General features: G+C 34.3%; 2 protein-coding genes and 1 pseudogene across 3 annotated transcripts; all 3 read right to left on the reverse strand.

Moving 5' to 3' along the window:
• Positions 1-9019: 9019 nt before the first annotated feature.
• LOC11409010 (cullin-1) lies at positions 9020-11848 on the reverse strand. Its single transcript, XM_003609593.4, has 6 exons — positions 11663-11848; positions 11427-11572; positions 11235-11334; positions 10052-10237; positions 9900-9947; positions 9020-9566 (listed from the first exon to the last, which is right to left on the reverse strand). The coding sequence occupies exons 2-6, from the start codon at positions 11552-11554 to the stop codon at positions 9393-9395; spliced, it is 636 nt and encodes a 211-aa protein (XP_003609641.1). The 5' UTR covers positions 11555-11572; positions 11663-11848; the 3' UTR covers positions 9020-9392.
• Positions 11849-17488: 5640 nt separating this feature from the next.
• Positions 17489-21813, reverse strand: LOC11413169 (cullin-1). 2 transcript variants are annotated; one of them, XM_003609597.4, is made up of 6 exons: positions 21443-21813; positions 21246-21345; positions 20723-20908; positions 20547-20594; positions 19974-20150; positions 17489-17815 (listed from the first exon to the last, which is right to left on the reverse strand). In XM_003609597.4, exons 1-5 carry the CDS (start codon positions 21568-21570, stop codon positions 19977-19979), a joined length of 636 nt encoding a protein of 211 aa, XP_003609645.2. In that variant the 5' UTR covers positions 21571-21813; the 3' UTR covers positions 17489-17815; positions 19974-19976. The 2 variants fall into 2 exon arrangements, with proteins under 2 accessions (XP_003609645.2, XP_039689893.1); XM_039833959.1 differs by lacking the exon at positions 17489-17815 and adding an exon at positions 17849-19041.
• A 544-nt stretch (positions 21814-22357) lies between these two features.
• LOC112421443 (uncharacterized) lies at positions 22358-22470 on the reverse strand (annotated as a pseudogene).
• Between the last annotated feature and the right edge of the window lie 951 nt (positions 22471-23421).

Raw genomic sequence — 23421 nt, forward strand, 5'->3', positions numbered from 1 at the left:
TCCCTGATGGAAAATCTCAGAGAGTAGTCTTCCATAGGGTACCCAAGACCTTTTATTCAGTTGACTCTCTCTGAGTTGATGAACCATATGTCTGAATATGTATCTGGGAATATTTGCCTCTACACCCTTTATGACAAAGTGTAAGAGGATTTTATGTTCCAGAGAGGGCTGATCACCACCACCACCTTTTGGTAGTAGGTTTTCGTTCTGAATCTTCAACATAACCTTTGTCTTGGTGTTCATGTCAGAATAGGCAAAGTCCTTTACCTTGTTGTAGAGAGTTTTGTTAACAATAGCATTCCAGGGGCTGTCCTTTGGCTTTGAAATCCCAGCCTCATGTTCTCCTTCTGCTGGTCTTCTGATGACAAAGGCAATAGTGTCCTCAGTGATCCAGACACGGATTCCCATGATGCTTGATCTTATCTGGGTTTTGGAGAAAGTTTCCAAGCCCATTTCCGCTTTAGACTTCCCTTTGAGTTCAGGATTGAGAAGAACTTTTTCATCTTCTTCAATCTTGGCGGCTTCCCTATCGTAGATGCTGGCTCTAACCCAGAAATGACGAACCAGTGTTTGATAAGTTGGTCCATTTAGAAGATTGAAGTACCTTCCCAGACCTTGTTTCTCGTAGTACTTGCCAATGTCACAGTCGTGAGCGGCCAAAGAATCAAAATCCACCGGACTTTCTGATTGAATGTTTAATTCCCATTCCTCCAAGGACATAGTTCTTCCTTTGATTTCATAAGCAGGAGTATCTATATCCATATTCGATGAAGAACCACCGGCAGAACTTGAAGATGCCATTGATATGAAGTGGTTTTAGGGTTCTAAAGAGTTTTTGAGAGGATGAGAGAATGTGCTTACTTACACAGAGGGTTGAGAAGAAATTAGAAAGTGTTTGTTGTGAAGTGAGAAGTGTGTGAAATGACTTAGTGTTTTTTATTAAAACGTTTGTAATTCAGAAGGGACAAACAAACACAGCATTAATGACAAATTGGGGGCGCGTGTAAGTATGTTAAAAAGCGAATAAAAACATCATTGCCCTTTTTGTTATACTCCAATACAAATAGACCACGTCAGAGACTCTTCAGAAAACTACCTTTTGGGTAATGGGACAGCTGTTACATAAAGTAACTGCCAGCGTTCCCACTAACCAAGCTATTCAGAAGCAAAGAATAACACTTCTGAAGTTTTAGTGCTGACGTCATCTTCAGAAGCACATTTTCCTCAGAACCTCAGTTAAGAGCTTCTGATGAACCAAAAATGCTCCTGAATAAACTTCAGAACCAAACTTCTTATTCAGAGGCAAGCCATTTTTCAATCAGACACAAAATGCATGTTCAAATTTTTCTTAATAAAATCAAATCTTTCAACAGACAAAGGTTTTGTAAATATATCAGCCCATTGATGTTCAGTATCAATGAATTGTATATCTAAAATTCCTTTTTGAACATAGTCTCTGATAAAATGGTGTTTGATTTCAATATGCTTGGCTCTTGAATGTAGAATTGGATTCTTTGACAAACAAATAGCAGCAGTATTATCACAATAAATGGGAATACTGTTAGCATTGATCTGATAGTCTTCCAACTGATGTTTCATCCAAAGTAGTTGTGTGCAACAACTTGCAGCTGAAATGTACTCTGCTTCTGCTGTAGACATAGCAATAGTTGCTTGTCTTTTGCTTGCCCAGGATATCAGATTCTCTCCCAGGAATTGACAATTTCCACTGGTTGATTTTCTTTCAATCCTATCACCAGCATAATCAGCATCACAGAATCCAATCAACTTATAATCTAGGGATTTCCTATACAGGAGTCCAAGATTAGTTGTTCCTTTCAGATACCTGAAGATTCTCTTAACTGCAGTTAAATGAGATTCTCTAGGATCTGATTGAAATCTTGCACACAAGCATACACTGAATAAAATATCAGGTCTAGATGCAGTGAGGTATAACAGAGAACCAATCATACCTCTGTATAGCTTCTGGTCTACTACTGTTCCAGTATCTTCTTTGCTTAAGGTGCAGGTTGGATGCATTGGAGTGTTCATCACTTTACAATCTTCTAGCTTGAACTTCTTCAGAAGCTCCTTTGTATATTTTGTTTGATGAACATATACTCCTTCTTTACTTTGGTTGATTTGAATTCCCAGAAAGAATTTCAATTCTCCCATCATACTCATTTCAAATTCATCCTGCATTAACTTAGAAAATTCTTTGCAAAGAGATGCATTAGTAGAACCAAATATTATATCATCAACATATATTTGCACAATCAAAATATCTTTCTTAAGAGTCCTTCTGAAGAGTGTTGTGTCAACTTGTCCTCTTTCAAAATCATTTTTAATTAAGAAATTACTTAGTCTATCATACCAAGCTCTGGGAGCTTGTTTCAAGCCATATAGTGATTTCTTAAGTTTATAAACATGGTCAGGATGCTTAAGATCCTCAAACCCAGGAGGTTGTTTAACATACACTTCTTCTTCAATGACACCATTAAGAAAAGCACTTTTGACATCCATTTGATATAATATTATGCCATGATTAATTGCGTAGGATAGAAGTAACCTGATTGCTTCCAATCTTGCAACTGGAGCAAATGTTTCAGTGTAATCAATGCCTTCTTGTTGACTGTAGCCTTGAGCAACAAGTCTGGCTTTGTTTCTGGTTACTTCTCCTTGTTCATTCAGCTTGTTTCTGAATACCCATTTTGTTCCAATAATGTTCTTCTGAGAAGGTTTGGGTACCAGATCCCACACATCATTCCTTTGGAATTGATTTAGCTCTTCTTGCATAGCTAATATCCATCCATCATCTGAGAGAGCTTCTTCAACAGTTTTAGGCTCAATTATTGAAAGCAGTCCTATTAAAGACTCTTCTTGTCTAAAATGTGATCTTGTTCTTCTAGGACTATCTTTGCTTCCAATGATTAACTCCTCAGGATGTGAAGATTTGTGCTTGAATTTAGGTTGAATAACCTGCTGAGTGTTATCTTGAAAGTCCTCAGAAGCACTTTCATTCTGTACTTTTGGGCTAGGTTCTGCTTCTGAATTAGACTCAGCTTCTGGAGTGATTTCAGCTTCTGGACAAGATTCAACTTCTGTATACTTTTCAGAATCAGAAGGTTGATCAGATTCTGATGCATCTTCAGAATCAGTTGTACCTGCATTACTTTCACTTTGCTCTGAAGTTTTACTTCCAGGCTCTCTATCATCAAATTTTACATGCATAGATTCTTCAACACATTGTGTTTCTGAATTATACACTCTGTATGCCTTTGACCTTTCAGAGTAACCTAAAAAGATTCCTCTTCGAGCCTTGGCATCAAATTTCTTCAGATAGTCTTTAGTGTTTAAGATGTAACAAGTACATCCAAACTGATGAAAGTAAGAGATATTGGGTCTTCTTCCTTTAAAGAGTTCATATGTTGTTTTCTCCAACATAGGTCTGATATAGATCCTATTTTGAATATAACATGAAGTATTGACTGCTTCTGCCCAAAAATGTTTAGCTAAGTTGTTTTCATGGATCATGGTTCTGGCCATTTCTTGTAAGGTTCTGTTCTTTCTTTCTACAACCCCATTTTGTTGTGGAGTTCTAGGAGAAGAAAACTCATGGAGAATCCCATGTTTTTCACAAAAAACTTCAAATGGCTCATTTTCAAATTCTCCACCATGATCACTTCTGACTTTCAAAATTTTCAATTCTTTTTCAGATTGTATTTGAGTGCAGAAGCTGCTAAACACTTCACATGCATAGTCTTTACTTTTAATGAATTTTACCCAAGTCCATCTGCTGTAATCATCAACAATGACTAATCCGTATTTACTTCCATATAAAGATGCAGTGTTAACTGGACCAAAAAGATCAATATGGAGTAATTCTAAGGGTCTGGAGGTTGATACAATGTCTTTAGATTTGAAAGAACTTTTCACAATTTTCCCTTTCTGACATGCACCACAAAGTGCATCTGAATGATAATCAATGTTAGGCAATCCTTTGACCAGTTGTAACTTGCTAATTTTAGAAATTAATCTCCAATTAGCATGTCCCAACCTTTTATGCCATACCCATTTTTTATCATTCATTGACAGAAGGCAAACTACCTTCTGATCAGCCAGATCAGAGAAATTTATTTTATAAACATTCTCAACTCTCTTTCCCTTGAATGTAATGGATTTGTCATCCTTGTTGACTAGTGTGCAGTTGGTCTTACTGAACGTTACATCATACCCATTGTCACAAAATTGACTAATGCTCAATAGGTTATGCTTCAGACCATCTACTAGCCACACATTATTAATTGAGATGGAGGAATTACCAATAGTACCTGTACCAATGATCTTTCCAGTTTGGTTGCCACCAAACTTCACTTCTCCTCCATCTTTCATTGTAAGGGTAAGGAACAAAGCTTTCTCTCCAGTCATGTGCCTTGAACATCCGCTGTCTAGGTACCATGACCTTTGTTTCTCTCTTGCCCTTAAGCACACCTGCATTTTTGGCCAATTCAGATTTAGGTACCCATATCTTCATGGGTCCTTTTGGGTTAGTTTTGGAGGTTTTACTTTTCCTCCCTTGTACCTTAGGGTGAATGCTGAGTGGCTTCTGATCATTCAATACTTTGGGTTTGACACCTTTTGGTATTGTTTTCTCAGAAGCAGTAGCTGCTTTGTTCTTCTGATCCTTTTGTTTTGGAATTTTAGATTCTGGTTTAATCAGATTCTGATGAACAGGTTCTGATCTTTTCAGAATTTTAATCTTTTGACTCTTAGGATCAGATTTTGTCATTACCTTGATCTTAAGATTCTCTGGCTTTGATGTGATCTTAGCCTGTGAATCTGAAGCTTCAGGTTTTGACTGAACAGCAGTTATAGCATTTGTACCTTCAGGCACAAAGGTGGATTTCAATCCATCCTTGATACAATCACAGTAGCTCTTGAGACTGTATTCTTTGGATTTCTCCTCAGAATATCCAATCCCTTTGCCTTTGTTCTTGTATGTGCTGTAGATCATAGAAGCAACTTTGCTTCTGTCTATTCCAGCCATAATAAAATCATCCAAGGCAATCTCATGTTTATTGCCTGAACCTTTATCACATTTTTCTTGTAGCTTCTGACAAAGACTCTTGAGTCTATCTTCATATGTTGTTGATATGAGGTTAAACCCTTTGAGTTCTTCTTCAGAAGCTTTCAGTTCCAATAGAGTTGATTTTTGTTGTTTCATCAAATCAACATATTTTTCTTTTAAATCTGTCAACTCATTGGTTCTGTGTTCAAATAGTGATAAAAGTTCTTTTAGAGAATCAACAAGTTCTTGTCTAGGGATTTTGGAATATACCTCATTTTCATCTTCTGAATCTGATTCAGCTTCTGATACTGCTTCTGATGATACTGTTGCCACTAATCCAACGGCTGCCTTAGCATCATCATCAGCTTCTTCTTTATCAGAACCAGATTCACTATCCAAATCTTCCCAGGTCGCCATCAAGCTCTTTTTGATTTGCTTTCTGAATTTACTGGAGTTGAAGCTTGATTTCTTGGATTTGCCTTTAAACTTCTCCTTCTGAAGATCAGGGCAATCAGCAATGAAATGACCAGGCTTCTTACAATTGAAGCATCCCTTCTGATCTTCTTTCTTGAAGTTCTTGTAGCTACCTCTCTTGCTCAAAAATTTCTTCTGCTTCCTTGCCAGATACTCAAGCTTGTTGGACAGCATAGCCATCTTTACAGATTGATCTTCATCAGAATCTCCATCAGGTGATTCTTCTTCAGATTCACTGGCTTTGTAGGCTTTGGAAGACTTTGAGGTCTTTCCTTTAGATGGTAAAGCAATGGATTTACTCTTCTTAGAGGTTTCATGCTCATTTAAACTCATTTCATGCACTTTGAGTGAGCTAACAAGATCTTCAACACTTAAAGTATTTAGATCCTTAGCTTCCTCAATAGCAGTTACTTTGGGTCTCCATCTTGAAGGTAAGCTTCTCAAAATCTTACTAACATGATCAGAAGCAACATAGCTTTTCTTCAGTATCTGCAATCCAGAAACTAAAGTTTGAAATCTTGAGTACATTTCTTCTATACTCTCATCATCCTTCATTCTGAAAAGTTCATACTGATGAACTAGCATCAAAGCTTTAGCCTCTTTCACCTTCTTGCTGCCTTCAAAGTTGGCACATAGTGACGCAAACATAGCCTTCGCAGTAGATTTGTCACTCATCTTCATGTATTCAGTGCGAGGTATAGAAGCCACAATAATCCCTCTGATTTTGTGGTGCTTCTTGTAAAGCTTCTTCTGAGCAGGAGTATGTATTTTTCTATCTATAGCAGCTCCTTCTTCATCTAAATCCAGGTCATCAACTCCATCTTCCAGTATGTCCCATAACTCTTCATCTAATCCCATGATAAAGCTGTACATATTAGTTTTCCACCAAGAAAACTCTTCTGGATCTCCATTAAACCTTGGAGCTTTTCCAGAGTCTGTTTTCTTGTCAGCAGTATCATAGTCATGCTTGACGCTTGTGTATTTTGGAGTAACTGATTCCTCATCTCCAGACATGTTTTTCTAATAGATCTTGAACTGTAACACGGTTAAGTGCTGTGATAACAGAGCAGGCTCTGATACCAATTGAAGGTGAAAAACACAAGAAGGGGGGGTTGAATTGTGTTTTCTTTTTCTCTTAAAAAAGGATTCTTCTTCTGATAAAACTTCAGAAGCAGTTTGATTGCTTCTGATGAAATGATCAGAGTCAGATTGCAGCGGAAAAGAACAGAGCAGAGAAAAGAAAGACAAAGACACAGGCAGTTATCCTGGTTCCTTCCACAACACGGAAGTAGTCCAGTCCCCTTGCACTTCCAAGGAGATTTCACTATAATCACAAGATTACAACTGCTCAATACTTTCAAAGTATGAGACTTCACAAAACAATGCTCAAGCACACACGCAAGAGTCTTCCAATGCTCAAGCACTAAGCAAGAGACTTCTAATGCTCAAGCACGCAGGCAAGAGACTTCTAATCAAACAAAAATACAGAGAATTGAGTTTGAATTGAACACTTGATATACAATCAGTGGTGTTCACAATACAATACAGAAAAGACTCTAGACTTTGAATTTCTAAGATGTATCAAATCAGTGCAGAAATTCAGTGTGCTTTGTAGAATCAAATTGACAGAGTTTTGGCGCTTTTGAACTTATGTATCTCTATCTAAAATCTTCAAGTCTTCATTCCTTTATATAGAGGCGTGAAAGAGACGTTGAGATAATCAGCACGTCTAAAGAGTCGTTTGAAATCCTTTGATTATCCACCAGTGATCCTTTGCCTGATTTGGGTGTAGTCCTTTGAAGAATAAACTTCAAATTCATTCCCATCTTGAGTGTACAAATTCTGCAGGCATGGCTGTTGTTTTGTCTTGTAGCGTAGACAGAAAACAGAGTAGTGGAGGTAGTGGTTGTACACTTGTACTTTGTCAACTCTATTAATGAGAGACAAGTGCTCAGTGCTATCCATATATCCGTTGATACCTCCCTTTCAATTCTTCATTCTTCTTTGATAAGACTGAATTGAGAATCAGCAACTTTGAATCTTCAGTTTGACTAAAGGATCAAATGTAGCTTCTGGTGAAAATATTGCTTCTGATGAAAACTTTTGCTTCTGATGACTTTCTGCTTCTGATGACTTTCTGCTTCTGATGACGTCATCTCTTCAGGAGCAGTTTAGCTTCAGGAGCAGTTTTCTTCAGATGCTCAGAATTTCTTTTTCTTTCCATTGTTCTTCCAAGACCTATTGAAATAACTTGAGTAGCCTTTGGTCCTGTACACTTGAACAATTATTAGTAATAACCAATTGACAATTTTTAATACCTTGTTATCATCAAAACTTAATAAGGTTCATTGTGAAACACATTTTGTTCCAACAAAAACGTGGGTTTAGAAGAAGCCAGAAAACATAGTGTCTGTTTGGTTGAGCGTTTTTGCTCACCAAACCCACGTTTCTACTTTCAAACGTGACTTTATCACTTTTTGTGATGTTTGGATACAATTAAAAGCAAATCTGAAAATGCAGGTTTGAACCCAAAACGTGGGTTTAGAAGAAGCCAGAAAACATAGCTTCTGTGGCAACTCAAACTTGGTTGGAAATTTGCTTTTAGCTAACAAATGTATTTTCCCTATTTACCCATGCTTCTCAAGCTCCAATTTTTTCCCCTCAATTTTCAATTTTTTATTTCTCTAGAACACTTTCTACTTATTTTTCCAGATCTGGAGAAAAACGAAAATGAGTGAGGAAGAATAATTAAATCACTCCATCTCCATGAAAGCTTCAATCAACACAAGAATGAAAAATTAAAAATTTTGGGAAAGAGATGAGGGAATTAGAGTGGTAAAAGAATATTGAAAGATGATAGAATGAGGAACTGTTAAAGAATAGTGAAAGATTTGGAAGGAGATTGAAATGGAAGCAACCGTAGAAGGCTATGGAGAAATGGAAGTGAAGTTGTGAGAGCCACGTGACTTTTTTAACAAGAGAGGCACACTTATTGGATTTTTTTAATTGCATTTTTTCATGCTTATGTTCTATTAAAAATCACTTGATTGACAAAAAAATTATTAAAAATAACTCTTATAAATTAATATTATTTTAAAATGAATTTTCAAAACAATTAAATCAATTTATAATAAGCTGAAATAATTATCTAATGAGAATGAGATATTTACTTTTAAATATAATTAAAATGATAGTTTGGTCATTACACACTTAAAATCAATTTTAATACATACTATCCAAACAATATCAATTCATAAGAATCATTTTTAAGCAAGTGTATCCAAACATAAATAAATTCACATCCAACTCACTTTTAACCAAAATCAATTCTCTCAAACTCAATTCTATCAAAACCAATTCTCACCACCACCGCCATACCAAACACACACTCATACAACTGAGATGAGATAAACCGAGTTTCATACTTTATTAAATGATGATTAAGGTCTTTATAAAGAAAATACAAAACGGAAGAACCTTATTTAGCAAAAATAATAATGATAATAAACAGAGGTAGAACAGAAAACACAAATAACAAAAATCAAATTACCCAAACTATAAAACAATAACTAACCCATCCAATACCCCAACATGCTAGTTGGCAAGCTGGTTAATGCTGAAAATTGGCATTCAGCAAACAAGTTGAGCATGTAATTTCTCAACTTGTTATCACAGTAGAGGAGAGCAGAATATATGAAAGGTAATCTACTGTCTAAAAACGAGTAAAATATATCTGGCCACGCAAAGTAGCAATCATGTGTATCCTTTCAATTTCTCACTTAGTATCTAGTATAATAAAAGGGAAAATAGATTAGCAATCGTTTTACTTTCAATTCTAAGATAGTAAACTTTGCTATTCAATTTGCAGCCTCGACATAGAATAAATAGCTGCATTTTCTTTAATGAATGTTTCCGCAAAGTGTTTTGGATCAGTTTTTCCTGTTCTATCTCCAATCTCTGAGTAGAAATTCAATGCATTGTTAATCAATATTTCATCAATAGGCCCTCCTGCCCGCTTCCGATCAATCTGGGTACCAGAAAATGAAGAAAAAATATTCAATTACGCAAAAAAAAAATCAAATGAAAATCACATACTCAACCAAATGAACTATTATGGATTTTTGAAGATAATTAAATGACTAGTTTTACTAGTATTCAAGTACATAACCATGAGAGAAACATAAAGAATCATTAGCGAAACCATTTTTCTCCAATGTAAATGTAACACCAGTATTAGATAGTTGACAAACAAAATTAACTATCTCTTGGTTTGTTATTCGAAATAAGTTTCCATCATAAATTATAATGAACTGAGAAATAAACTGATTATATATAACGTAGAATGGAAAATAGAGAATACCATAGCTATTATTGTCTGCATTACTTGGTGATGCATCTCAACATATACCTGAGATAATAAAATGAAGTAAACCCAGAGTTAGAAAGGTGGAAAAGAGGAAAGCAAAATATGATTATGAAACATTTCAAAGGAATATCTCATCACCAACATACCAAGTTATAGAAGGATAAGAAAGCAGTTTCTTCAAGAGAATTAAGCCCTCTTCTTTTGATGAAGTATCTATCAAGATAATGAAAACACCTTGAGAGACACCTGGTCATAGTTTTCTGATTTGACCATCTTTGGACCAGTTCTCTCAACAAAAGTTCATCTTTCTTTCCTCTCAATGATGGCAGAACCTAGTGATTAGAAAATCATATTAGTTTTAATCATGTTATTGTTAATAACTATACTATGCTAAGAAACTAACAGTCATTACATAGCAGTTTGTAAAGATTAGCTATTATTAAGCAAATAGTAATATATTATATTTCAAAATTTGGTTTTAAAGGATATTCTATATTACCAAACCCAAGTAACTTTGGACTCTTTCTCTTTAATTTTCATTATATCTCTTCCCTCTCCAATTTAATCCATCCCTTTCGATTCAATCCTACGTTTCTAGAATTTCCTAACACAGCATCCAGTGTCGGAGCCACTCTTGTGTGAGGGGGTTCAAGTGAATCCCCTGGATTCAAATCTTTACACATGTAAAGATACCTTTTCACATGTTGAACCCCCTCAATATTTCTCTTTGAACCTGGTTTTTCACTCTCTGCAGTCAAAACATGGTGCAACGTTACTTTGTTTTTGTTTTTTCTGCTATCATAACATATATTGTTACTATTTTTAGAACAAAAATGAAAGGGATCCCTCATGTCATGTTATTAAAAGTAATATATCCAATAGACTAGCACATTGTATCTTTGGAAAGTTATTACATATATGCTCGATCTTCGTTAAAGATTTTATAATGCTTTAAAATTTAAATAATAATCTGCCGTTGCTTATACTTACAAAATTATTTATTTTTTACTAATAAAATTAAATTGTTATGATTCTAAACTACAAAAAAAATTGTCAATGTTGATTGACCTAGAAGTTGATTCACAAACCATAAGAACGCTTAGTTTAACTTATGTAGCCAATGTAATTTTTTGAATATATATTATTTTTATTGCATATTATTAAAATTATTAATTAAAGTTTAACCCAGGGTCCTGTACAAGAAATTTCTATTAAACAAATAAACTTTATAATATTATGAAAAACTCAAAATTAAGAAGTAATATAATTTCTACCAATTTTAGAAAAAACTTTTAGTCACTTTCATCAATGTTTAACGTTGTTACTCACAGTTGATTTGATATACTCTTCAAACACTTCCTTATACTTGTCATACAGGATCATGGAATAGTCATGAGGAAGCTTTTGACTGCACATACGGTAGATGGTTCTGCAAGAAGAAAACAAAAGCAATATAGAATTAAACCTAAAACGAAAACAAGCAAAAAGAAGCATATAATTGTTTCAGGGAAACGTACGTACGTATATAGCAACGAGTAATCGTCAGCAGTGAACTGAGTCTCATGAAAGCCTTCTAGATTATTCTTGAGTTTCTTGATACCTTGCTGGATAAAACCCCATCCTTCTTCAAAGTTGATAATCTTTGACATGTTGGTGAATTGAGAAAGCTGCAATGAAATATTGATTAAAAGAATTTCCAAAGAACTGAAGAAAATAGAATTGAGAAGAATCGCATGAAAAGAAGCAGAAGGGTGAACCTTGGAATCGCAGAGTGTAGAGAAGAATCGCTAGTAGGAAAGTTTGTTTGATGCAAAGCGAAGTTAACCTATAGCTATGCCTTTTGATCGTTTTATAGCAACAAAAGGGCGGTTGTCCTTGGGCTTCATCTTATATGCATTGGGTTCGATGGGCTTGATTTAACGTGTTGTTAGTTACTCTCTCTCTCAAACAAATCCCAGTTGTTTTTTTGTTATCTTTTTAATAATTTTAAAGCAAAATAAAGTATATTTCAACTTCACATAAATTGTACGCAAGCTCTAGAGGCACTAATTTATTTTAAAATTCATGAATCCTTCTTTTTCAATATAAATTGTAAATGTATGTACGTAATAATTACATCGTGTAATCTTCGTTATTTTGCAAACAGAAATCAAGAGTTTCTCTTCTCACTCTTGAATGGTTACTTATGAGTTGTGAGTCTGATTGGAAGGACTATAGGTTAGCAGTTAGGGCAGAGGGTTCTTGGTCGAATCAAGCTAACTCAGAATTTTGTTTATTTCTTTTTTACTAATACCTCAAATTCGTCATTGAATTTTAAAAAATCGGCTAAATTCGTCCATGAATTTTGCGAAATATCTATTTAGTCCCTGAATTTTACAGACGTTCATCAAAATGGTCCCTCCGTCCAAAAAATCCGTTAGTGGTGATGATGTGCCTTCTTGCATGTTGTGTTGTCTTGTACACGTGTCAACAAGACAACCGCGTGTACAAAGACTAAATTGATGGAAATGGTAAAAATTCGAGATTTAACTTTTCAGTGTAATTTCTCTTGTGTTTCCAATTATACCCCTAAAAAATATGGATCGATTTGAGACTTACTGGCAAAATTTGAGGACTAATTTGATGGATTTTGTTATAATTTAAGGGTTGATATGATTGATTTTATTTGCAGAGAATGAGTACAAGGAGATATGGCATGAGAGGACCAGTGATTTCAAATGACATGCATAAACAAACATCAATGAGGGGTCCTACTCCACAAAATCCAACTGCTCTTGGAGTTATTAGAGTTCCAAATCCAAATTACGGGTCATCCGCTTCTACTCAACCCCAATACATGGAGTTTATCCCAACTCCAGGATTTCCAAAGCATTGATGCTTGTTTAAATTATGCTTTTGGACTAGTTTAATTAATGTTTTTTGGACTTGTAGTTTATGCTTTTTTGGATATGTAATCACTTAAGAACATCAAATGATTTGATGACTTGATGACTATGTAATGTTATTTTTTTGGCTATGTAATGACTTATGAACATCAAATATATGACTTATGATGGTATGCAAATGTCTGTGTTTTTATAATCAAAGTGTCTGTCTTTTACTTTTTACTTTGTTCAGCAAATGTATGCACCAAGGATCACAGTTATATTTGTTGTGAAAATTCAAGGACCTATTTGATGGTATTTTCACTAATTTGAGGATCGATATGATGGATATGCATATAATTCAATGACCAATTTGATTGAAATATTTTGACAGAAGGGTTTGATTCATTCATTGACAACCTCTTTTCATTACAACATTACATGAACTTGGCACAATACAATAATATTTTAAACAACTCAATCAAACAAAATACTCCTATCAATATCTTAATCAACCTAAGCTCACTTCCTACACAATCAACTTTATCCATCAACCTTGCCCTCCAAACCTCTTCTCTGCCCCTATCCTTTGGCTTCTCCATCAACCTTGCATTTCTTCCATCCATCATTTCTGAACACCGAATCTTCAACAATGACCACGATTTTTGAATTTTGAATTGAATCAAAAAAATTAGGGTTTTAAGTTTTTTGAATTGGGGAAGAACATTGACATCAATTCATGTAAGAAATTTGGGGGATTTTGAACTCCAGGTGACAAATTATAACATTAGGGTTCCAAATTTATATACTTGGGGAAGAAAGAGTCGTTAATGAGAAAGAGAAGAAAGAGCCGTTGACAATTTTCTCAAAATCCATCAATTTGGTCCTTGACAATTTTCTGTAAATCAATCAATTTGGTCCCTGCTTGCGTGACATATGACGTGGTAAGCCTGGTAAGAGGTTAACGTTACACGTCACCTCCGTTAACAGACCAACTTAACGGAAGGACTGATTTGATTGACATTTTGTAAATTCAGGGACTAAATAGCTATTTTGCAAAATTCAGGGACGAATTTGACCGATTTTTTAAAATTCAAGGACGAATTTGAGGTATTAGTCATTTCTTTTTATTTTTTCTTCCTTGACATCTAAGTTATATCTTAATTCTGAAGATAATATAGTGATCTTATTTACCACGACTAAAAATTTAGAGGGAAAACGATGGTACACTTTCATTTATGCCTTTATTAAATGACGATGATGATGACGACGACGATTAAGGTCTTTATACAAGAAAATACCTTTATTAAATGATAGCTAAAATCTTTACACAAGAAAATACAAAACAAAACAGAAATTACAAAATCAATACCGCAACATGCTAGTCAGCAAGCTGGTCAATGCTGAAAATTGGCACAACAAACAAGTTGAGCATGTAGGGTCAAAATATGATAAAGACAAGATATGATATGAAACCGAATAGAGATAAGACATGACATGATGCCAATAAGGATAACATTTTCTTTATCATACTAACCGACAAAATTAGCCTTTTAATCAATTATATTTTTTAATTTTCTTCAACATCAAAGAAAAGAAGGATTTTTTTTTTGGACAAGAGAAACGAATGAAAAATTGAAATCCATAAAATAAAAAAATCGACACAAAAAGGTAGAGAGAGCAAATCAGAGGAAATCAACACAAAAAGAATTGAAAAGGGGTGAGAAATCGAAATAATAGAAAAAGAAGAGAAATCGATAAAAAAAAAAAAAAAAAAAAGGAATTCAATAAAAAGAGAAGAGAATCGATAGAAGAGAAATTCAAATCATTAAAGAAAAAATGGAATCTATAAAAAAACATTCTAAGGAATTAATTATACCCAGAATTGTCCACAAGCCACTGTATGTACATGCGAAGATATTTGTGCAGGATTGGCACCCGTACTACTAGATGGAATTGAACCCTGCGAAACTGGTAGGTTGGTTGTTGTGTCTGACGCACTGGCGGCATTTGATGTCGCGGAGGATTGACTTGTAGGACGCGTTATTTTAGGAAGTTGTTTTTTACTTCTCAATTGCATACACAACACAAACCAACAATATTAATTGAATAAATTTCAAAAAAAAAACTTAACAAAAAGCACAGAAGGTTCCACTGGACGTGTCAATTTGTTTACACCGATTTTGGTAAACAACCGTTCGTTTAAAAATTAATTACTTGCAAGAACAACCAGTAAATCTTAAGGACAAATTGTGTTTGTTTATTTTCCAGAAATTTATTACTATTCTTAAAAACTTATAAAAAGTACGAAGATAACTGTCGAATGTAACTCAATTAAATCCGTCTAAGTTACTTTCGATGAAATAAGAAGATTGCTTGAAATAAACAAGTAAATTGCAAAGACAATTAAGAAAACAAACTTAAATTGCATTGATTGAATGTAAATTGGTACACATGTTCATACATTGCAACTTGTGACTCGTTTCTCTCTTTGAATGCGGATAGTTTGATTGTAAGTTTTGTGTATGATTGGATTGTCACCCTTTTTCCCTAAGGAAAAACTACTATTTATATTAATAGAAAAAACTACCTACATTAAGATTTGAAACTACAACTGCTATAAACGGAGAGCATATATTTGTTCGATTTGAAATTCAAACATCAAACATCTGTCTCTTGGAGATATATGTTGATTGACCTTATCCAAAAACAAACTGCTGTTCGATATTTTTCCGTCTATTGAACTGAAATCCACGCTTCGAGCATTTCCAGCAAGTCAAACCTTCAATCAAATATCTAGATATGAAAACTACATTGTTTCTTTCGATTTATAAGGTCAATCTTAGTTTGACTACATTTAAGATAGCCTTAAAAATATAGGCTAACAGTTAGTCACAGTGATGTACTCTTCGATTGCAACCTTATTTGGGTAAATCTCTGGTTCTTTTTATACCCCAAGAAGATTCTTTTTATCCACGGTAAAAAGTTTTTGGGGTAAAAAGAAGCAGATTTAGTTTACCCTAAGGGTTGATCTCTTTTTACCCCAAATTGATTGACCTCTTTTTACCCCTCAATTGGCTTTTTTTTACCCCAAAAAGGTAAAAAGACAAAGACTATAAAAAGAAGGAGATTTATAGGGGAGAGAGTGAGGAGGAGAGAATGTGAGATGATGGTGTGAGGAAATGGTGAAGGTTGGGAGGGTATTTATAGGGGGTTTGTGGAAAAAATGTTGACCACCGTACAAAAAAATGTTGAATGATAAAAAAAATGTTGAAAAAAGGTTGAATGATAAAAAAAAAAAATGTTGAAAAATATTATGATAAAAAAAAATGTTGATAAAATGTTAAATGATAAAAAAAAAACAAGGTTGAATGTAAGTTGTTGCATTCCCATATCGAACGCAGCGGTAATTAACTGCCGCTGGCCTCAACGGTAGTTAACTGCTGCCAGGGGCAATTTTGTATTTTCGATGTGTTATTAGGAAGTTATTGATGTCAGAAAAGCAATTTCCATAATGCATTCCATTGGGAGAACAAACCTGCAAATTTTACTACAATGATGAAACTTGCAGCTGATGTTGTCTGAGAGTTCAACTTGTGCAGCCAAACTTTGTCCAGGCTGCAACATGATCATGTCTCGTCCAAAGCAGTCCTGGGAGAAACCAGCAGTTGATCACTTAAGTTGCAATCCTTTTCTGAAATTGATTATGTGTTGGCATATCTTTCATAGATGACCAAGGACAGTTTGTTTTGGCTCAAACTGCATGGTTTCCGTCTATCTGTACTATGGTGTGAGGCAACTGCGCTCCTTATGTCGCTTCAGATAGCAGCTTCCAACCAGTTTGTTGATGTCACCTTTGAGAGTGATTTCCAAATTGTTGTGAATACTATCCACAATCCTTGTACTTACGAGAATGAGCTAGGTTTCTTACTTTCCTGGTTTAAGACTTATATCTTCTAATTTAGGCAGAGATAGAATCACTTAGACCCTTGCTCATACATGTAACAAAAAGAGATAAATTGAGTTTCATACTTAATTGGATGATGATTAAAATCTTTATACAAGAGGCAAATCAGAAAATACAAAACAAAATAAAAGTTGAGTTTCATACTTAGGTTTTGGGCTTTTTATGGTTTCTTTCGGTGGATCGGAGGTCGGGAGGTGGTGGAAGATGAATGATCTTTCGGATAGAAGCTTTGCGGATGTGGTTCAGCTTTGGTGTTCAAGACTGAGAGTTTTATTTTGAGGGGTGTTTTTCTAAGGGGGTGAGTAGTGAAGATGGATGGTTGAATATCGTTTTAATAGTGGTCGGTGTCATGAAGGAGTCTATTTTAGGTGATGACGTGTTTTTTGGTGGGTGTTTGGAGGAGGTTTTTATTTGGGTTTTGATTTGTGGTTTTGGTGTACCGTCTATATGCGGCACCATTTGTATCTTGTTTCGTCCATACCTTATGTTTTGCGGGGTTGGTGTTTAATGATATTTGCCATTAAAAAAAAAAAAATTGAGATAACTAATATCAAACTACCCCAACTGTATAATAATAACTAACCCATCCAATACGCCAGACATGCTGATCACCGAGCTGGTCAATTCTGAAAATTAATTTCTCAAGGACGTCGTGACAATTTGTTTCTATGTTTAGTATGTTGGTGGAGATAGAATTGGCCACAATGTGGCGGGCTAATTTTCTATCGCAGTAGAGGAGAGCAGAACAGACAAAAGGTAATGTATTCTTTATAAACAAGTGCATGTATATACATTCAAACAAAGCAATCATGTTTATCCTTTCAATTTTCCACTTAGTATCGACTATAAAAGCGAAAATAAAGTAGCAATCATTTTTATACTTCCAATTTAAAGATAGTAAAACTTGCTATCCAAATTTGTAGCCTCGACATAGTATAGAATGCTGCATTTTCTTTAGTTATTTCTGCAAAGTGTTTTGGAACGTTTTTTCCTGTGCTTTCTCCAATCTCTGAGTAGAAAGCCAATGCATTGTTAACCAGTGTTTCATCAATAGGCTCTCCAGCCCGCATCCGATCAATCTGGATACCATGAAATGAAGATAAAAAAAAATCCATTACTGGAAAAATCAAATGAAAATCACAAATTCAACCAAATGACTATTATGGATTTTGATGAATATGGCAGCATTTTGAAGATAATTAAATGTCTGGTTTTACTACTATTCAAATACATAACTATCAGAGAAACATAAAACATCATTAAAGAAATTAAGCCTTAGTGAAACCATTTTTCTCCAATGCAAATTTAACACCAGTATTAGATAGTTGACAAACAAAGTTAACTATCTCTTGGTTTGTAAATCCAAACAAGCTCCCATCAATAATTATAATGAATTATATGGCGCTGCCGTAAGTCATGTCATTGGGAGAATAAACCTTTGCGACCACTTTATGGATTATATGGTGCTGCCGTAATGCATGTCATTGGGAGTGTTAAAGTTAAGAATCTTTAGATCCCTTTAATTGTACAACTTCCTAGATTGATTGTATAACTCCTAGAGTATTCAACTTCCTAGGCTAGTGCTTACTAAATAAGCATTCAATGTATTTATGGTAAAGCCATTATAAATACAAGCTTTGTGATCTCATTATAGACACACAGAGTTTACACAGACTTCACATATTTTACAGGGAGAATAAACCTGCAGCTTCATGCTACAATGATGAAGCTTGCAGCTGATATTGTCCGAGATTTCAACTGGTGCAGCCAGACTTTGTCCAGGCTGCAACATGATCCTATCTCGTCCTCTGCATTCCTGAGAGAAACCAGCAGTTGATCACTTAAAATGCAGTATCGATTGTCCCCTTTTCTCTGCTTAAAATTGCTTGGGTGTTGGCATATGTGCTTCAGAGACAACAAAGGACAATTTGTTTTGGCGCATACTGCATGGTTTCCGTCCATCTGTACTGTGGCCAAGTGTGAGGCAACTGTGCTCCTTTTATAACTTCGGCTTGCAGCTTCCAAGGGGTTTGTTCATGTTACATTGAGAGTGATTTCCAAACTGTTGTGAATGCTATGCACAATCCTTGTAATTATGAGAATGAGCCGGATTCTTACTTTCATGGTGTAGGACTCCTATATCTTCTAAAAAGAGGCTACAACCTAACTTTTATACGGAGACAGGCTAGTAGAGTCGCTCATAATCTTGCTTGAGCATCTATATATCAGTTTAGCCCCTGCATATTTATCTCCTCCTGATTGGATTGCCTCTAATTTTGGATGAAATAAGAGAAGTTGTTTCTGACTAAAAAAAAAGAAAAAACAGTTTTCATTATGCTGCAGCAAATTGCATGCATGCTCTAGAGGCACTAATTTTGTAAAAATGTATCAATCCTTTTATTTTAATATAAATTTTAAATGTATGTATCTAATAATTACATCGTGCAATCTTAGTTGTTCTGCAAACACAAAGCAAAAGTTTCTTGTCTCACTCTTGAATTGGAGCTTATGAGGCTGATTGGAAGGACTATAGGTCAGCTCAAGGTTCGAGTTAGGGCATGGTTCTTTGGTCGAATCTAGCAATTCTATAATTTTGTTTATTTCTTTTTTGTTTTTTCTGCCTTGATCTCCAAGCTATATCTTAATACTCAAGATAATATCGTGATCTTATTTGCCATGACCATGACTAATATGAGAGAGAAAAAAATAAAAGAACACTTTCATTTATGCCCTGACTTCGTCTCTTCATATGACAGAGATAAACTGAGTTTCATACTTTATTAAATATGATTAAGGTCTTTATACAATTGGCAAAACAGAAAATACAAAACAAAACTAATAGTATCAAACTACCCCAACTGTATAACAATAACTAACCCATACAATGCCCCTCACATGCTTGTTAGCAAGCTGGTAAATCTTAAAATTGGCATTTGGCGAACAAGTAGAGCATGTAATTTCTGAAGGACAATGTGACAATTTGGTTCAATATGTTTAGTGTGTTTGTGGAGATAGAGCTGGCCACTATTTGGGGGGCTAATTCGCTACTGCAGTAGAGGAGAGCAGAACATATGAAAGGTAATGTATTGTCTAAAAACGAGTTCAAGTATATATACATTCAAAGTTCAAACAAAGTAGAAATGACTTATATCCTTTCAATTTTCCACGTAGAACCTAGTATAAAAGCAAAAATAACGTAGTAATCGTTTTTATACTTTCAATTTATAGATAGTAAACCTGCTAGCCAATTTGTAGCCTCGACATAGTATAGAATGTTGCATTTTCTTTAATCGTTGTTTCAGCAAAGTGTTTTGGATCGTTTTTTCCTGTGCTTTCTCCAATCTCTGAGTAGAAAGTCAGTGCATTATGAACCAAGGTTTCATCAATAGGCTCTCCTGCCCATTTCCGATCAATCTGAATACAAGGAAGTAAAGATAAAATATCGATTACAGGAAAAGTCAAATTGAAAATCACAGAATCAACCAAATGACTATTATGGGAGAATCGGAAAGCATTTTGAAGATAATTAAATGGCTAGTTCATTTTGAAAATAATCCGTGGCTAGTTCATAGTTCCCTGTTTTACTACTATTCAAGTACATAACTATCAGAAACATAAAGCATCATTAAAGAAATTAAGGCCTAGTGACCCCTTTTTCTCCAATGCAAATGTAACACCAGTATTAGATAGTTGACAAACGGAGCTAACTATCTCTTGGTTTGTCAATCCAAACAAGTTCCTATCAATAATTATAATGAACTGAGAAATAAATTGATTATAAATAACATAGAAATGGGAAACATGGAATACCATAGCTAATATTGCATCCATCACTTCTCTATGCATCTCAACATATACCTGAGTTAAATAAATCGAAGTAAAACCAAAGTTAAAAAAGTGGAAAAAGATGAAAGCACAATAAAGTAAATTTAGGGAGTAAAACTGTAGTGTAAGTTGTAACATTTGAAAGAAATCTCATCACCAACCAAGTCATAGAAGGACAACAAGCCAATTTCTTCAAGAGAAGGAAGTCGCTGTCTTCCTATAAAGTATCTATCAAGATAATGAAAAAACTTAGAGAGACACTTGGTCATAGTTTTGTGAATTGACCATCTTCCGAGCAGTTCTCTCAACAAAAGTTCATCTTTCTTTCCTCTCAACGATGGCAGAACCTAGTGATAAGAAAATCAATCATATTAGTTTTAATCATCTTAATGTTAAGGGAAATGTTAACGAATGTCCCGAGACACTCTTTAAGGGCCTTAAATAGTAACTTTTAATAAAAACATGTGTATTTAATGCATTGGAAATTGAATTATTTGATTTTATAAAGAATAATTTCTTAATTTGGAATGCTTACAGAGTGTCCCGGGGGCACTCGTTAACAAGACCCTAATGTTAATACCTATACTATTGGGTTTATAAGAAAATCATATTAATTTTAATCATGGTATTGTTAATGCCTATACTATTGGGTTTTGTACATCATTCAGTGTTGTTTGTACTCACTGTCGAAACGATGTAATCTTGAAATGTTTCCTTATACTTTTCATACAGTGGCTGAGAATAGTCATGAGGCGGCTTTTGAGTACACATATTGTAAACGGTCCTGCATTGCAATTTTAAAATCAATTAAACCCAAATTAAACGAAAATAAAGAAAAAGCTTCAAGAATGGTATGAGGAAATGAAAAACCTAAAACGTACGTATACAGCAAAGTGTGTTCTTCAGAGGTGAAATGAGGCTCAGGAAAGCCTTCTAGAATGTTCTGGAGCTTCTTGATTCCCTTCTGCATAATACTCCATCCTTGTTCAAAGTTGATAATGTTTGACATTTTGACGAATTGGGAAAAATACCACCAAAATCTGCTGCAATCGAAAGAAATTCACAAGAAAATAGAATTGAGAATGCAAATGTGGAAAAAAGTGGAAGTGTTCAAAGATCTAAATAGAAAAGGTGAACGAATCCTGGCTAACGGAATCGGAGACAGTGATGAAGGAGAAGAAAAACGGCGCGCAAATGCAAAAGAAGTGAAACCCTACACTGTAATGTGATTTTGATTTTGGTATCGGTATTCTTTAGCATTAAACATTCAAGATAATACACGTTTACTCCTATAATATTAGTAATTTTAATTTAGATTTCAACCTTGTAATTTGAAGATTTTTTCATTTTGGACTTTCATAATTTTGAATGTACAAAATTGATGATATAGGAGAGGATAAATCGAAATTCTCTCAAATTATAAGGGGCAAAAATACGTTAAATTTTGTAATTTGATGTCATGAAGGTCCAAAACCAAATAATCTTCAAATTATAAGGTTATAATCTAAACAATTTTTTTTACAAAAGGGTAAACCATAAATCGTTAATATTACAGAGAGTAAACATATTGTTTTTAGAATATTGTAATATACGTTTTAAAATAAGTATTATTTTAATCAAAAAAAATTGTTTCAAAACGGAGGAGTAAATTGAACCGGAATAAAAAAAAAAGGGGTCTTGTTAATCGAAACTCTAGTCATATTGATTAAAGAATTGTTAAACAAAGCTCCGATGATATTGGTTAAAGAATTTATAAATAATAATTTCGTAATAAAAATCGTGTGCCAATTACCTTCATACATTTCATCTAAAAGAGATAATTTAATATCGTGTGACCTATTGAGTAACATATCAGATATTAATAAGAACAGATATGCACTTGATCTTAGCCAAGGGCCGAGAAAGGTATGGGTTGGAATAAGGGCTGGCTTCTGGTTTTATATCAACTGTCTAATCAGTTTCTTTCTTCATTAGCCGATGTGGGACTTTTATGCAGTACCATTTTGTGACTGACTCTTACACACCATCTGCTGCTATGTTTCGTTTCCCTTACTTAAAATTTTAACGTGATGCCTCCAGTATTAAAATGGTAAATAAATATCATATCTCAAATTAAAATCAATCATACAAACTATGAGGCCACACACACAAAATTTTACAAACTATGCAATCATTCATATCTCAGAAGTTGAAAGCTATGTTCACAATCAGGGAATTCACTTAATAACTTATGGCTCTTCCCAAGCATTATCATCAGAAGGAATTTCCCCTGTTACCAATTCAGATAATATTACTTTAAACCTACAAACACTGCCCTATATATGCTGAAAATCACCCCTTAATTCATATAAGAGGAACTCTGAGTTTTGCTTCCACCAATATCAGCTATTGTGTCTAAGCAATATCTTATAACTGTTATTAGGAACAAATAGTTACTTTATTCTCATGTAGTTATGCAACCACCATGTACCTTACTTTGAAGATCATCCACCATGACAAGTCCTTAATGTAACTTTTTGAAATTTTAACTTCTAATCCAGAATCTTCTTAAATACTAGTAGTTGCTAACAAGTTTTTACCATTCTCAGGATCGAAACTTTAAGTCATTCTCCCAACTTATCAGTTTTAATGCTCGACTTCACAGTTTAGTTGGTACTTTTATCCTCAAATTTGAATTATAGCTGGAAACTAAATAACTATGACTTAGCTCATTAAGTTAATGATGAACTTTATGGAAAATTTTGCAGTTCAATCCTCACATAATACACACTTGGAGTCGGAGGATACTGAAAAGCTATAAACTATGACTTATAATAAACACTTGAACAGATATATTAATAAAAATTCAAATGTCTTGAAT

This window comes from Medicago truncatula, chromosome 4 (assembly GCF_003473485.1).
Source record: "Medicago truncatula cultivar Jemalong A17 chromosome 4, MtrunA17r5.0-ANR, whole genome shotgun sequence".
Classification (NCBI taxonomy): Eukaryota; Viridiplantae; Streptophyta; class Magnoliopsida; order Fabales; family Fabaceae; genus Medicago; species Medicago truncatula.

What these genes read in the sequence shown, in the direction of transcription:
- LOC11413169 (XM_003609597.4), bottom strand. Translation starts at nt 21,570, where the DNA reads ATGTCAAACATTATCAACTTTGAACAAGGATGGAGTATTATGCAGAAG. An exon ending in GAACACACTTTGCTGTATAC is followed by an intron (nt 21,346 to 21,442) that starts GTACGTTTTAGG and finishes ATTGCAATGCAG; the next exon opens with GACCGTTTACAATATGTGTA. An exon ending in AAGATTACATCGTTTCGACA is followed by an intron (nt 20,909 to 21,245) that starts GTGAGTACAAAC and finishes TCTTATCACTAG; the next exon opens with GTTCTGCCATCGTTGAGAGG.
- LOC11409010 (XM_003609593.4), bottom strand. Translation starts at nt 11,554, where the DNA reads ATGTCAAAGATTATCAACTTTGAAGAAGGATGGGGTTTTATCCAGCAA. An exon ending in GATTACTCGTTGCTATATAC is followed by an intron (nt 11,335 to 11,426) that starts GTACGTACGTTT and finishes TTCTTCTTGCAG; the next exon opens with AACCATCTACCGTATGTGCA. An exon ending in AAGAGTATATCAAATCAACT is followed by an intron (nt 10,238 to 11,234) that starts GTGAGTAACAAC and finishes TCTAATCACTAG; the next exon opens with GTTCTGCCATCATTGAGAGG.